This window comes from Spironucleus salmonicida, chromosome 9 (genome assembly GCF_000497125.1).
Source record: "Spironucleus salmonicida strain ATCC 50377 chromosome 9, whole genome shotgun sequence".
Classification (NCBI taxonomy): Eukaryota; Fornicata; order Diplomonadida; family Hexamitidae; genus Spironucleus; species Spironucleus salmonicida.
Genome location: NC_090604.1, coordinates 321,742 through 337,753, shown reverse-complemented (window position 1 = coordinate 337,753; position 16,012 = coordinate 321,742). Strand labels below are relative to the sequence as shown.

At 39.8% G+C, this 16,012-nt stretch overlaps 7 protein-coding genes and 1 non-coding gene across 8 annotated transcripts; 3 read left to right on the top strand and 5 right to left on the bottom strand. All coding sequences in view use genetic code 6, as the record gives it.

Moving 5' to 3' along the window:
• Nucleotides 1–1,169: 1,169 nt before the first annotated feature.
• SS50377_28527 (Cysteine-rich membrane protein 1) lies at nt 1,170–2,237 on the top strand (the record flags this gene model as incomplete). Its single annotated transcript, XM_067912289.1, has 1 exon — nt 1,170–2,237. The coding sequence occupies one exon, from the start codon at nt 1,170–1,172 to the stop codon at nt 2,235–2,237; it is 1,068 nt and encodes a 355-aa protein (XP_067760346.1).
• Nucleotides 2,238–2,641: 404 nt separating this feature from the next.
• SS50377_28526 (uncharacterized protein) lies at nt 2,642–3,439 on the top strand (the record flags this gene model as incomplete). The annotated part of the gene is made up of 1 exon (XM_067912288.1): nt 2,642–3,439. One exon carries the CDS (start codon nt 2,642–2,644, stop codon nt 3,437–3,439), a length of 798 nt encoding a protein of 265 aa, XP_067760345.1.
• A 2,623-nt stretch (nt 3,440–6,062) lies between these two features.
• On the bottom strand, nt 6,063–6,290 carry SS50377_28525 (Selenoprotein W; the record flags this gene model as incomplete). Its single annotated transcript, XM_067912287.1, has 1 exon — nt 6,063–6,290. The coding sequence occupies one exon, from the start codon at nt 6,288–6,290 to the stop codon at nt 6,063–6,065; it is 228 nt and encodes a 75-aa protein (XP_067760344.1).
• A 137-nt stretch (nt 6,291–6,427) lies between these two features.
• Nucleotides 6,428–7,156, top strand: SS50377_28524 (uncharacterized protein; the record flags this gene model as incomplete). The annotated part of the gene is made up of 1 exon (XM_067912286.1): nt 6,428–7,156. The coding sequence occupies one exon, from the start codon at nt 6,428–6,430 to the stop codon at nt 7,154–7,156; it is 729 nt and encodes a 242-aa protein (XP_067760343.1).
• Nucleotides 7,157–7,853: 697 nt separating this feature from the next.
• Nucleotides 7,854–8,813, bottom strand: SS50377_28523 (Cysteine-rich membrane protein 1; the record flags this gene model as incomplete). The annotated part of the gene is made up of 1 exon (XM_067912285.1): nt 7,854–8,813. One exon carries the CDS (start codon nt 8,811–8,813, stop codon nt 7,854–7,856), a length of 960 nt encoding a protein of 319 aa, XP_067760342.1.
• A 1,906-nt stretch (nt 8,814–10,719) lies between these two features.
• SS50377_28522 (uncharacterized protein) lies at nt 10,720–11,022 on the bottom strand (the record flags this gene model as incomplete). Its single annotated transcript, XM_067912284.1, has 1 exon — nt 10,720–11,022. The coding sequence occupies one exon, from the start codon at nt 11,020–11,022 to the stop codon at nt 10,720–10,722; it is 303 nt and encodes a 100-aa protein (XP_067760341.1).
• Nucleotides 11,023–11,237: 215 nt separating this feature from the next.
• SS50377_28521 (uncharacterized protein) lies at nt 11,238–11,504 on the bottom strand (the record flags this gene model as incomplete). Its single annotated transcript, XM_067912283.1, has 1 exon — nt 11,238–11,504. The coding sequence occupies one exon, from the start codon at nt 11,502–11,504 to the stop codon at nt 11,238–11,240; it is 267 nt and encodes an 88-aa protein (XP_067760340.1).
• Nucleotides 11,505–11,611: 107 nt separating this feature from the next.
• On the bottom strand, nt 11,612–11,693 carry SS50377_t20138. Its single transcript has one exon. It is a non-coding gene; the product is annotated as a tRNA-Ser (tRNA).
• Between the last annotated feature and the right edge of the window lie 4,319 nt (nt 11,694–16,012).

The window sequence follows — 16,012 nt, the reverse complement described above, 5'->3', positions numbered from 1 at the left end:
TTATAGTAAAATTATAGATTTCCACTATCTTTACAGTCCAAATCGACCAAATCTAGGTTTATTTGGCGCATCTTCACTCCCAGCTGTTCGAATCATGCGATAGGCAACATAAAAACCATTAGTAAAACAAATCCAAGCCATCATTAGTATTTGCTGACCGGTAAATTTTGTTCTGTATTCCGCCAACAAAAAGCGCAATTATTTTTGGATTTGAGACTCTACCCATCCTCCTACTCCAAAAAGAATTAGAAACTATCCCATCCACTGCTAGACACAGTGAATCGCCCCATCCTTCCCCTGACCAGCCTCCTCACCCCTCCATTTAGCAAAATAGTTCAGCCCAGACTATAACAATACATATTCCCTGTCCCGCTTCAACCCAAAAATATCTCACATTTACACCTCGACGACCTAAATCCAGCCGGACACCCCGCTACAGCCTCCTATGCGGTCTCCCACGGTGTAGACGGTCACCGCTACCTCGTAGCTCTGGATGGCGTCCCAGCTCGACAAGCTGAACCCAGAGCAGCACACGGCCTGCCCACCGCTACACTTGCTGCAACTAGACGCATGCTGCTCGGGCCGGCTCTGTGCCAAAAAATCTGACTCTGGAACGAAATAGGTACAATAGCCGATGCCAAGAAATGCAGTGCAACGGGGCTGCGCTCCTGGATAAAGGGAACTACAATGTTTAGGTGCCGCAATTTGGACAGTGTCAACTCGCGTTTTAGCGGCTTTGGGAGGTGCAAACGCCAAAGGACATTTACGCTGGTGGGCCGACTTTGTCTAAATCTGATAGTAAGTGTATAATAATGTGGGTTACTAATTTGGAGTGCAGCTGTATAATTAGAAGGTAATATTATATTAAATATATTTTGGAGTGGAAGTATTGGAAAATGGGCAAGAGCGGTGCACGCTTGATTGTGGGCTGCTGCTCGTTGTCTTGGCGTTCAGTTAGATAAAATTCAATATCTTTGTCTTGTTAAGTTTCTTTTATATTTGTGCCATATATTTGACATTATATAACAATCACAAACTAAAAATATTTGAGTTTGGTTTTAAATTATAGCATAAAGTAATATATATATATGCATGTCTCATGAAGGTTAAAAACCAAAAAACGGGTTGCTTATATATTATCAGATGAAATACCATATTCTATTTTTAAAATGACAAATCCTGGAACATGTACTATCCGTATCACTAGGTGCCAGGAAGATCATTTTTGCCCAGCTACTGATTATATAAGTGTTCCCTGTAAACCGTGCACAGAAGACATGAAATTCGGCCAGGGCTGCTACTGTGAATATAATATAGTGACAACAAACTGCAAGACATGTTCAGGAGGAAGTTGCGCCACTTGCCTCCCTGGATCTTATCTTAATGGAAAAGTTTGCTCTGACTGCTAAAAGGATTGTGCTGAATGTGCCGATTCCAATTCGTGCTAGAAATGCGCCGTTGGGTTCACAATGTAAGATGGCAAATGCGTCAGAGTCTGCAATAATAATGAAGACTGCAAGGGTCAACGTTCAACATTTTGCGATATGTCCACAAAGAGGTGCGTGAAATGTGCTGATGACTGCGATATTTGCTCCTCGGCGACGGTTTGCAACTCGTGCGATTGGAGAACGCATATTACGACAATTCAAGGTACATGTACTCCTAAATGTGATGATATTACAGATGGTAACTACTGCAAGGAGGGAGTGGCTACACCCTGTGCTGAAGGGCTTGATTCAGCCTGTATATGTAGGTACGCTACCAATTGCGCTTCCTGTAATTCTACGTTAGATAAGTGCAAAACGTGTCTTACTAATGCTATTATTACAAAAGGTAGTTCGTGTAGGGACTGTGCAACTGGGTTTAAGCTCATTGGCGGGATGTGCTGGTCTGAGACCCCTGCTCCTGAGCCACCTACTCCAGATCCAAATATTCCAGAACCCCCTGTTCCAGAACCACCTACTCCAGAACCATCTGGTCCAGACCCGGTAACTCCCGAACCGGATGTTCCCACACCACCTGCTCCTGTACCCGGACCTGTGCCGCCTTCCCCACCTGTTCCGGTCCCGGTAGTTCCCACGCCGTCTAATCCAGATCCGGAAGTTAATAGCCAGAATTTGAGCAGTGGGGCAGTCACGGGCATCGTCATTGGAGTCTTGTTGGTCGTTGGGGCAATTGGTGGCGGCCTGGCTTATTATTTCATTAGAAAGGCGAAGAAGAGAGTGGAGTAACAGTGATTGGTAATATATACGTTCCTGCACGTTTATGCTAAGCTTTCCACTCGGATATTTCAATAGTATGCACGTCGAGAGGTGCTAAAGCCGACTTCGAGCAATGGCATGATACATTGGCAATTTAGACTGTAGCGTGACCAGTAAAGACTACTACTCGCCATGAGTGCATTTCTGCTAGGGCCGCGCAGTTTCAGCAAAATTTAGCTGAGGACGTCATTTTACTACTGCGGTATCTTACTATATATAAATGTAGATTATTCAGCATTCAGTTTTATAATGCATACCTAGCAGGATTGATGTGATACCCAATATTATAAAACACCCCAGGACCCTTATTAAGAGGTTTCAGTCTACCAGCACACTATTTACACCCTCAGTCGGTATCCAGAAAGTTCGGCACCCAGCTAATGGCCGTTTCTGGCGGAAAGCTTGTCCCCGAGCAGGTATCTTAAACTATTATAGATCAAACATCTATAAACTACCCAGCAATTGCATAAATTTGCATTGGCCCTATACGCCTGCTCACTGCCGCACTTTCGCACCTAGCGCAGACGCAGCATTTTATCCCTACCCCTATATTACGGGCATGCTCCTTTGTTATTTGCAGTGCTCTCACTGCCTAGCCTCCTCCCACCGATTTTATGCAAGCTGCCATTGTAATATTTTTGATGCATTATCCCTAAGAAGGAATTCGTTTCAACATGCTTCGGTACGCTAGTTCAACCCCTGGGCACCCACCTCCCCGTGTCTCGCTACCTTCCAACGGAACTGCTCTATCTTTAAAACTCCAACCGCCTGTGTTTCCATCCTACCCCGACCCGTTCGTATGCGTTTAGCTGATCCTCCGGCCTGCCCACACCAGGCGAGACCCGAAAGTTGGTTGTTTCTGTGAACCTGCGCCCACCTTGTGCAATCAGTATAGGTACATAATATGGATACTACTGCGAAGTCCACGTGCTAAAACTATATCGCCAGGTAAACCCAGGAATTGCACGTTTGGAATTCCTCATTGGAGCCTTTATGGAAATGACCAATGTCGTATTTACCTCGTTCTCCGATGCGAACACCTGCCTGCAGTGCCGCAACACTTTCTCTCTGGAGCTAGAGAATTCATCGGCGACTACGGTGGAATCGGAGCACTTTGCCACGACCTCCCGGCCAAGAGGCGCCGAAAGTGTGGTGGGAAATGCCCCAGAACATGGTGAAAAGTATCTGCTGAGATAGATAACATCATCTATCTCATAATACCTGAGGGTATCTGCCCTACGATTTGCGGTAATTTGGAACGGCTAATATTTCACCGCGGAACATATCCAGCGACTCTGCCTACACGTACTAGGCGCTGTATACTGCGCGGCCTGTAATTAGCTAAAACATAGCTCCGGTGCGTGCCGACTGCCGCACTCAGATAGGCGGGCATTGCGCTGCCTGCGAACCTGACAGTAAGTTTATAGAAATTCGGATTACTAGAGATAACGAGAGCTGAAATAAGAAAATAGAAACTATGGCGATTGCTGGCATCTTAATGGCGTGGGCTCAACCGGAGAATTAGCATCTCACCTTGCTAAGAGAAGCAAGAAAATACCTACGACAAGAAGAATTCTGGATGACCAAATAGTAACTGAAAAGGTCGCAGAGCATATACCTCGATTTTGCGAAACGCGGAAATTGAAGCGAGCAAGGTTCAGTGGGTTCAATTTGCGGCTAAAACACACGCGGAAGGCGTTTTGGGAGTGGGCGAATGTGCGGGAATACTAACTGTTGCGAAATTAAAAAACGTAGATCAACGGGAGTCGAACCCATGACCTCTCGATCTGGAAGATTAATACCGAACATACCCAAAATCAGCAGAGCGAGCGAACCCGCGGTTTGCTCCTGGTGCATGAGGCTCAAAACGCTGCAAATCGCGTCAATTCACGGCTCAAAAGTACTACCTCAAGGGTTGCGAGCCCGAAGACGGCGACTGGCAAGTGCGAAAAGGACTTCCGGAAGCTGAATTTGGGGAATTTGAGCGCTTCGGAAATGTGAATTTTGGGAGTGGAAAATTGAATTGAAATTGAAATTAGGAAATGTGATATAAGAATTTTCTGTGTTGCTAACGTTAAGTTCACCGTCGGGTTCGTCGGCAGCGATTCGTTGTTCACTAGTGCGTTAAGGTGCGTTAGCAGTCGCTCGGAAAGTGGTAATGTTACTGTATGCGGGTTGTAAGTGGAGGAGGTGATATCAAAGTACTGGATGATGGGCTAGGCGTCATTAGATATCGATAATCCAGTTTCTAGATGAATTGCGAGGCTAGAAATCTGTGATGACGTTTTTGGTATTATACATATAATGATATAATTATAACATTAATGATATAATAAAAGTGTCTCGACTTCTCTTCTACGGCCGATGCGATTATGCCTCCAGGAACGCCGTTAAACACAGTAAATAGGCACGTACCAGCTGCTTTGCTGCTAAATTTTCCTGATTTTACTTTATTTTACTGGAAAAGTCTGATAGATTTACGGCGTTAGAATCTAAGTGGAAAACCTCGCCATATCCGTTCGTAAGGCATTCTATAATCAGTTCAAGCTTATCTGTCGATTATTTTATATTTCGTGTCATGAGATTCAAGCTATATCTATTGTCTTCTGGTACAAGAAGGGGCGCGTAAGCACGAAAACAAACAGATATTAGTTGCTATTATGCAAAAGAGTGCAAATCATGATGCTACAAGAAGCACATTAAAAGGTCTTGAGTAGCATATGGAGATGTAGAACATCTAATTCCAGAGGAAAATTGGTATTATAAGAGCATCTCTGGTTATAATTCACATTTTTGCGTAACATAAAATAAGTCTTTATCATTCTTTTATAACAATTTTGTTGTTTCATTGCATTTTTAAACACAAAATTCTAGTCAAAATGGGTTTGGGTATATAGAGACGTAATAATTTAAGTTAACATATAAAAAACAATTCACATTGCTAAAAAATTGAAATCGATAACTCTAATGGTGCGTAATTAGTATATATCCTAGTTACCAAATTTATATCTGTAACTTGAATATAACATATAAATATTATTTTCGAAAATATCGATGAATACTTAACAATATAGCGGAGATTTAATAGGCAATAATGAAGCTATATGTAAAAAATGATTCAAAGACACTTTAAATACTTTGAGAACCTATATTAGGATGATACTTCTTAGATAATGTAAAGATCTAAGACAACAGTTTTGTATTTAGTTATAAAGTTGTTTTACCAAATCTTTAAACTCTGCAATTGAAATTTCTGGAAATTTAGCATCAGAATCGCGATAACTTTTATTAAAACAGTCTTTAATTTTATTGATTATTATATAATTTATCCATATGGATATTATTTAATATTAATATTAAACTATAAAATACAATATAAAATATACTTATAATCATACTTATGGACCGTAATAGAAGTTTTATAAATAACCGAGATCGTGTTTGCTAATTAGATATAACAATACATATTTAACGTATCTACTATATGATAACAAGATAAATGAATTAACCTGCTGTTTATAACAAATTGTCAATACCAATGTATAATTTTGTGTATATAAGTAAAAGCAACCTAGCTAATTAACTTAGTTTCAATAAAGGAATTTGATTCTTAGGTGTAAGGCGTAATTCTGAAACTATAAAGTACTATTAACTACAAAATTGTTGATACCACGAGCAATATAAAAGAAGTATAGAAATGCCAAATAAAGGAAATATAGCAGATAACTGAAGAAATTAACAAAACTCAGTTAGCAGGGGCTCGCGCTTATCCTGCCCACGTCACAGCTTCAGTTTACATTTTCATGCCCCGAGCGCCTCGATCGCCGCCAGCACCGCGGGGGGACTGGGATAGGCGCCCTCCTTGGCTTTGGAGAAGACGAGGGTTCCGTTGGCGAAGACCTCGAAGTCGCCCAGAGCACCATACTCGAAGGCAGCCTCTACGCCAAGCTTTCCTTTCAGGAACGCCTGGAGACCCTTGAAGCGGGGCATGGAGCCTCAGGACTAACACATCACGACCTTGATTTCCATGTGAGGGAGCGGAAGTTCGAAGTGGGAGAGTTTTGTATAACATCTTAATATTATATAATAATATTATTGATGAGGATTGGAATTATATTAGGTTTCTTAAAATATTATATAATTATATCCATATAATATTAATATTCATGTAACTTAAAATCCAGCAATAATACCCGCCCACAGCGCTAATTCGAAACGCTACACCTGCTATCCACAGTCTGACCCTATGCTAACCTGAATTTATCGCCCAACAATTGTTTCACCCTGCTCGTTTTGCTTTCAATTAAGCAGGCGCAAACGGCCAAATGCGCGTTCTTAGAAGCCGGCGCGCAAATATTTATCCGCTGCAGGAAAGTTTTCATTCCCTTACGCGCAGTACCCTTCCATCCAGACAGACCGAGAATCTGCTTAGTTCGAGGCTGGAACTTGCAGCGATTTGCAGGTTTTGCGCAGCCTCGATTCCGCGTGTTCCGGCAATGAGGGAAATCGTAAAAATAGCAAATTTGCACTTTCAAGCCTTGAACCCTCGCTCAAGACAAATTTATAATTTCCGCCCCCCACAGCTGTGCCAGATTAAGATTTTAAATGAAGACATCTGTACTGCTAAGGAGTGGGGCCAGGCAGTACTGAGCTGGAAGTCTGCAGCTATGTAGCTTCAGGAAGGCATTTTGCGGCCGGTCAGATTTGGAGGTTTAGTTATCCCAGAGCGGTATGCGCGCGAAATCAACGGAAAAGGAGCAGCTGCCGTTGTCGCAGCAGTTCCTTCCGAAGTGTGTATTGCAGTGCGGTTTTTGGTTCGGTATTTCGGGCGCGCGGCTGGCAAAGTTCCGGTTTTACACTCGGTACTGGCATCAAGGGGCGGCAAGAGTATTTGACGCGTATTTGGTGCAGGGTTTCCGCGTTCGTGCATTTCTGGATAGTTTGCAGGGAGGTGGTGCGCAAGCTGGGCCTCTGGTGAGTTTTCCAGGTGCTGAGTCGGCGGAAGTTACGTATTTTAGGAGTGGGGTATTTGGAATGGAGTGAGGTTTAAAAGGCGATTGTAAATTGAGGTGTTAAAGAACTATTTATCTGGTAAGGGAACGAAAAAAGTATTTGATGAAATCGTTTAAGGAATTAGAATAAGGCAATTGATATAGAGTAATTAGGTTTAAATTAAATAAGGACTAAGTAGAATCGCTAGCTTTATTATATGATAAACATTTATTGAGATAAATCGTACTAGATGAGATAGTAGAGTGCAATACTTATTAGTTAGCACATAAATTAATAGTAAATCGTATGTTCTGGTATTTATAATAGATTAATCTGCGGTATTATGCGCGTAGAATTCTAACCTGTAAATTTAATGTAAAAGTATTAAGTGGTGAAACTATATAGGAGATGTAAGTTAGTTTATATTATTAACAATAAGTATGAGATGCGTTTATAGAAAACTGTTTCTATTATTCATATCATTAATATTTTAGATTGATATTATATTATAGTAATTATAATTGGTAATTTTCATTTAGTAATGATAAAATCAGACTGAGCGAAAATTATCGGATAGAGTATACATTAATTATCAATCACTCATTCAAGAATATTAACAGCTCCAGTATCAGTGCTAACTTAATTCTTCCTACTTTTCCTCATTATCACTATCACAGTACCACTAATCGCACCTACAACCGCCAATGCGCCAATTATAATACCAGATATCGCACCGCCACTGAGGTTACTTTTATTTGAAGTAGGGTTAGATGGGTCAACCGGTACCACTGGTTCCACTGGCTCAACTGGCTCCACTGGTCTAGTCGGGATTTTATCATTAAGCCAACATTTTCCATTGAGCATAGTATATCCTTCAATACATTTGGTACATGCTCCACTCTCATCTTTCTCCATACCAAGCAAACATGTTTAACAGCTATTGCGGTCTTCAGAACATGTGGCACAGTTTTCAGCACTACCACATGTGCACTCTGAAGTGCTATCTTCAGTACAAGTCGCAGGGGTTCCATTATTACAATACTAACCTGTTTATAAACTCCTGCATTTATCAATACACTGGCCATCAATCGTTAAAACGTAATCTTGTCCATTGCATCCAAGACAAAACGTTTCTGACGAACAATGAGAGCATCTTCCGGTACAATCGTTACAAATTTATTTATTTATATTACAATATTTCTTATATTTAGGAGAGCATTAAGAGTTGTCAGTACATGAAGGCCTACAGCTATAAGCTTATGTATCAAGTGTGTACCCATCGTTGCACTTAGTACATCCTTTCCCAGGGGGACATTCTGCACAGTTTAACGCACAACTATTATCTTATTTTGTTTTCTACATCAAGAATTTAGAACATTTCCCATTAGCACATTCAAGGCAATTTTCAGTTACCTGATAATCTTAGCAGAAGCACCCTTGGCCTTGTTGTATATCATCTGAGCAGGGTAAACACTAAACTTACTTAGCATCTGTGGCGGGACAATAATGATTTTACTTGCACTGCTAGGAGGTTGTAGAACATGTTCCTGAAGCTGTCATTTTAAACTCGGTTATTTTTGGGTTACTTGGTATTTGTTAAGATATTATATATTTTTGGAATTCAAGTAAATTCCATATCCATTAGTTATAAAAATCTATACTTTAATAAAAACACAAATATTCATTTTATCACAGAAACATGTATTCATTTATGATTGTTATAATTAATTAATATTATAGTGGATTATACCGAAACCGTTTTTACTTACTTCTAGTATAAAATTTATATAGCTCATTAAAGGAATAATATAGATATAATATTTTAGTTTATAATAATAATCAACAACATACTTAATATGTATCAAATTTTAAATAAATTATATATACTACTTTGTATTTATTATTACTGCTATCTAACATTATCTTAAAAACCAATATCTAAATAAAACGGGTTTAAGGAAGTATCAGTCGATTATATACAGCCGTTATGTATTCTTAATTAATTGACATAAATAATCAATTATCTTACACTAAACCTTAATATTCGTGCAACTTTACTCGGAAACTCCGAAATGCAAGTTAAGACTTATAGTTATGCCTAGTTTACACAACTTAATGCTAGCAATGCCTAAATTAACTTATTATGCTAACTCCAACCTACCAGTTCTTGTTAACATCAATTAAAAAGTATAAGGTTATAGTTGGAATTAGGAGATAGCTCCACTGGATATTTTTGATCTTATGCCATAAAATACTACAATTTTTAATAATTAGCTATTCGCAATAAATATTTTCATGCGGTTTGCAGCTGATTTAGCGGTTAAGCACTATTCGTAGCGTAAACTAAGCTGTGCTCAAAGAGCAATGATTGCAACCTACGCCTAAATTAGAGGGTTTGCGTATAATTTATAGAAACAGCACGAGTACCTGGAACCTCTATTCAACTAACGCTAATTACAAAATGAGGCTGATTCTACACGATAAATTGTAGACATTAATTTACCTAACTTTTAATATTCCATATCTCATACATGTGTTCCTTCGTATCCATAAAAACTATCCTCTACTGTAAGGTTAGTCATAGCAAGTCCACTGTGTGACATCAAATAATCACATTCTAACACAGAGCCTTTGCCATGCTGCTTTAATAGGCTGAACTTTATTTTGACTTTTACTTGTATTAATGTTACAGGTGAAAATGTATGCTTTCTGTTCATTGGGGATTTACAGTTATCATCATTGATTTCCTAGTATGCATTCCTGCTATTGTTTGATTTTATAGAAGGGGCATGCTGTAGTTATTTTTGCTTCTAACCGATTAAGATAGCTTTCTAAGCTTTTAATAGTGAAGGCAAAATGTTCATTATCTCGGAGGTGGTTCATGGCCTAAAGTGGTATTTGGCCTCTAAATAGATTACAATATTTATATATTTATATACTTAAGTGAAATAAATATAATATATTATATTATATCGGAATAGTTAATAAATAATATACCACTCTAATAATAAAGCTTCATCTATATTTGTAAAAGTATGCTTTGGTGCCTTGCAATTATTGCAATAAGCTGCTTGTTTTATTCTAACCTAGGAAAATTCAGAGTTTAGTGAAATTTAGTAAACTATTCAAGGCAAATCAATGAATACTCTGTTTTGAAATAAAACGTGCAACTTTAGGTGTGTTGGACAGAAACTTACTAAAATACTATTGCACATATTAATTTAGTTGCTATGAAGCAAAAACTATAAATAATACATATGGATATGGCTGTAAATACATGAATCTGATAATTATCGGTGCTAATTCGCCTGAATTATGCATAATAAGTTTCAGCAATATTATTGCTTCCTAATATAAGGATATATCACGAAAAACATATAAGTTAAAAAATAATTTATCTAGAAAGCCTATATTCAAGATTATAGAAATTATTATATATACTATATAATATAAGACTTATTTCCAGTCACAGCACAGCAACTAATGGCTGCATTGTATTATCTGAGACACCGGAACTCGACTCCCAGATTTTCTTTTCAACTATTACTGATTAGTTTTAGCTCCTCACATTTTTATTTTTTTTCAATTTACCTAGATCTTTGGGTTCGCCTTTAGAGATAGCATTTCTCAACTTCTTGTCTTTACAAATCTTTGTTAGTGCATAACAGAAATAAACAATCTCAACGAGAAGTACAATAGATAACATTGCTATTACGAAGATTAGTGCTTTCTCAGTCGTGCTTAGAGGTGCTGGTATAGAAGCTGACATTTTTGATGCAGTTTCTCAGATATATAAGTTATACTATTAGAAGTAAAGTGTACTTTATTAGAAAGATTTAAATAGAATTACTAATATATTTAATTGAATGATAATTTTAAGATTGAATTAGATAAAAGTTATATGTTTATTTATATTTCAATATATTTATAAAGTTAATATACAATATTTGTCAACACACCACAAAATTGAAATTCTATTTGCGTTCACTTCAACACGAACTGCATGCTGGGCCTGACGAGCCCCAGCTTCAGCATCTGCTCCGACCGCGCGATGCTTCTTTGTGGAGACCTTGTGACCTTACGTACCGGCAGGTCCGGCAGGGGGTACATCTCAGAGATCGGCTTCTGCGTAGACACCGCCTCGAAGGACGTGCTCTACCTTGCTAGTGTGGAGTATAACGGCCGGTAGAACTTCTTGAAGTAGACCCTGGTGTAGTCCAGCTGCCTCTTCTCGTACTCCACCTCCGCCATTGTATTCGCGGAGTGTGGTAATAACGTAAATAAGTAATACTGTATGATTACATGTTTTTTCATAATACATCCAATATGACAATCTTTTTGCCTGGCTCCGAAAAATTCGACACCTATGGGATTTGAACCCATGCGCACAACGTGCAAAAGATTTCTAGTCTTTCGCCTTAACCACTCGGCCAAAGTGTCATAGAATACGAGCAGTTGTAGGGCAATGTATAATTTTCCCAGCTTACCAAAATGAAAATTTGGCACGGAAGCTGTGCGCCTGACTCCCATTACCTGATTACGCCGCATTATGCTTGGCAAGCACAATATAGTAGAACCCCAGGATACTTTCGCCACTCCAACACATGAGTCAGTGCGTTTCTGATTTATTATACATTATAACGATATTAAACCTGAAAGTGATGCCAAATTAACTCCTCCTAGACCCAAACTATACCTTTAAAAATCTATTTCCAAGCAGCTCGACGTGAAAAGTTAACGCCGCTAAAGACATTAATTGCTCAAATTCTGGGCTTTTCGCACCTTCAAATTAACTGGAAAAGCCAATTCGCATTCTTAGGAATTTGCAAAATGGGTCGTAAAATTGCTGCTAGTTTTAAGGTGGTGCGGTGACAAAATTTTGGTGTGTTTTTGCTAATATTGCGCTGGGAGCATTTGCGGTAATTTAGGATTAAATTTTGGCGGTGTTCTGTTTCTGATATAAAGGATCGTTTTGTAGTAAATTATAGTGTTGTTGTGGTATTAAGAGCGGTAATTTGTCGTTAAAATACGTGACGTATCAGTAAGGAAGTTTTGTGGTTTTGGGCATTCGCAGAAAATTATGATTATTGATGTATAATAATTATATAATAGTATTTTGGAATTGTGGATGTGGAAGGGTTTTCGTTAAGTGAAATGATTGAAGGGTTGGGTTTATAAGAAAAAGGTTAAAGCTAAAAATATTTTAGGATTATGTGCAGTAGGAGTAGCTTGGTATGTTGTGCGTAGACTGATGGCAGCTTTGGAAGAATGCGCTGATTGTTTCGCTAAATTTGTGATTTGAGTCTCTACTTGCAGTTCAGGTATATCCATTTATAATAGTATGCATTGATATATAAAATTATTTTTAGATGTTCCTAACGTGAAAAGTTACGTCCTTAATGTATTAGTATATTAATATACAAGAATAAAAGGGCAATATCCAAAAACGCCAATCACATGAAGTCATACATCTTACCCTAGCGCCAGCTGGCCGTCCAGCCACTCTAACCGCTCGCCCAGCCTGTATAGCTCCACCTTCATCCTAGAGTGGGCCTCGAAGAACGGTTTGGCGATGGAAAACGGGATCACACGCCTCGTGGTGTGCCTAGCGTCATGACTTAAGTTTATGCATGAACTGTGGTGCTACAGGTTCATCTCGCGGTGTAGGTACATTCCAGCAGCGTGGAACGTCATTCTCAATAACTTCAATGAGCTGATATTGTTAATTATATGGTTATGACTGGTTTATGCTTTATTTTTTTCTTGGTTAGTTTTACTATTAAATTCACCTTGCTGAAGTCGCAAAAAAAATTTAAGTAAAAATACAAAAAAATATTATTATATATAAATTACATTCCTAGATTTCCTAAATTAAACAAGGTTTATAGCAATCGTGCGCTAGGCAGCTGCAGATGTAAACGATTAATATTTAATAATGTCCAGATCTAGCATTAAAACTTAACTTGTTAGGTGCCTCCAGAGAGACCTACAGTTCGCTCCAAACTACTTATTTAGCTAGTATGGCAGAGTCTGGACCCTATGAGAAAGCCCTGCAGAATTATTACGCAACTTACAGCAAATAAGGATAGGAAAACATTTCTTCATTATTCTATATCCATGCTATAAGCGCGTATTCCTTCATACGAATTTTTGATTTTATGTGCTGCTGGTTAGCGCTTGCAAACTCTAAAGTTCAATAGAACACAGGTCTAATTTCGTATTCTCTTCTCCATCACGCATACTAATTAGCAGCCAAAGAACCCAAATATTACATGATGGGATAGGCACTATTCGCTTGTTTGACGATCGGCCACCCTTATTTTAATCTTGAAGCACACGGAAGCGTAATGCGTTGCATGCAATGGTAAGCAGGATACGAAGTGCATGATGGCAGGCAGGTTACTTATGTAACATTTTATAACAAACTAAATATCCATATAGGTATATGAATATAATAACCAGAAAAATGAAAATTGCGTATTACTTGCCTGGGCGAGTGCCTGACATTGGTTGGGCTTGAACAACGATTCTCTTACCGAGAGAATCTACTAAAGTTATTTGATGGCACCAGCTTATTGATAATGCTTGGTAGAATCACGAGCGAATCAAATTTATCCACCTGAAGAGCCTACTGGCATACAATTACTATCGTATTACTGTATGGTAATGCCCACCTGGCGCATATCCACTTAGTCTAGAATCTTGTTTCACCCTGTATGCATTCGGTACAGTAGCTAGAAAACTAGCTCCCTGAGATGGTTACTATGTTAACCTAAGACAAGGAGAGCTTTCTGCTAGAATATTAAAGTAAGCACATTTCACTGCTACTTAATTCATCTAGTGCAATATATACCACAGTCCAGGTACCTGCATTTTACGTGCTACGCCTAGACGCTAAATACACTCACATACTGCTAGCAAAGTTGTTCGTAAATCGTGAAATTTCTAACAATTACCGAGGGATTAGTTGCATAGCTGTTAATATAGTAGTACGCTAACCTTACCCAACAAATCCAATTACTCCCAACACGCGAACCACACGGCCAGAAATCGCCCACGACCTATTAGATTCACCTAAGTATCCCTCTAAATCTTCCAGCACAGGCCCTCTATTATTTTATCGTCCTCTGCACATTTCTCCTCATCTCCATAAGGACATTCAGCAAACCTCCCTTGCCGCCGTCCTGACCGTCGCTGCAGGAAGTGCCTTTTCTGCGGCATCGCACTCACATGCGGGGGAAATACCTTCCAGATAAGTAGTTGGTCCTCCCTCCTAAAAAGAGTTGCAGTTCGCGGTTCCGTTACCGTGTATGGTGGTAATGTAGCCGTTGTCATCACGGGAATTGCAAAATGCAACAGAAGCGTAAACATAACATTTTGACTCGCACAGGCGCAGCGCTTCGTTGGAGCGGCATAGCATGCCTTTGCACCATTTGCTCAGCACTCTCGATACGTCGAACAATCGAATAGACTATCTCACGCTTCCCTTCATTCCACCCGAATGCAATTTGTGCAGGGTTGTGCGCATGCGGTGTACGGGATTCTGTCTAGAAAGGCCCAGGAGGGCCCTCAGCCCAGGCAGCGAATCCGTATTTCTTGCCGTCTACTGTCTCCCTGTCGTCGGCATACCATCCCTAGCCCACCTTCGTGCCGTAGGTGCACGGGACACACTTCTCGGATCCTACGCGGGTGACTGGCAGATATGACCGACCTAGCATGGTTTTGCAGTGCCTTACAGCTTGCGGGTGGTCTTCTGTTTCGAACTGAGGAACTGTAGCATGATTCTCCTAAAGAGCGCAAATTGGTTTTCATGTTTTTCTATTTTGCTAAGTTGGGACTAGGTTGGGTATCCAGAGCTAAGCTCATGATGCGATTAGTATCCTGCATATTATATAAACTAGATACCAAAATTAAAATTCCGCTCCAATTAATATTAGACACTAACGTATTATAATAATTATGAAACCCTATGACGACAATATGAGTCCACTGACGGCCAGCACTCGCCCTGCACGGCCAGCTATCCCAATACTAGCATGCACAGAGTATGCAAAGCCACAGACAAGACAGTGAAATATTGATATCTAGCGGCATCTTCCCGCCAGCAGTAATTATTGCGCCTCTCCGGAGCACAGTTCTAGCCAATATTAAAATTTCCACTTTCCCTTATCCCCGCATCTGCTACTCAAATCCGCAAGACCTCCGCTCCCGGATCGCTAAATAGCACCGGCGGCCATCTACCCATATTATCCGAAATTCTATCACTTCCTGGCCTTCTTGATGAAGTAGTATGCCAAGCCGCCACCTACTGCACCAGCAACCACCAATACCCCTATGATAATTCCGGCAATCGCACCACCACCTATTTTATTCTGCTAGACTCCGCCCTACTTGGCCCAGCACATTCCAGCTAGAATTTCATACCCTTCCGCACATTCACTGCACGTACCGTCTTTCGCCTTCACTGTATTGGGCAAACATGTCTCGCAGGCAGTCTTTTTATCATTACAGGAGGCACAGCTTCTAACCGCTCCGCATCTGCAGGCCGAATCAAGCCCTTCCGCGCACGATGTGGCAACACCATCCTTGCAGTACTCACCATTTTGGAGGGTAGTGCAGCTGGTTGTACACTTTCCGTCTATTGTAGTAGTATGTAAGTTCGGATTACAGAAGTTGCACACTGTTTTTGAGGAGCAAAAAACACAATTTGATTCGCATGGCTCACAGCGATTTGCTGACAAGTTGCAGAAGGTCATGCG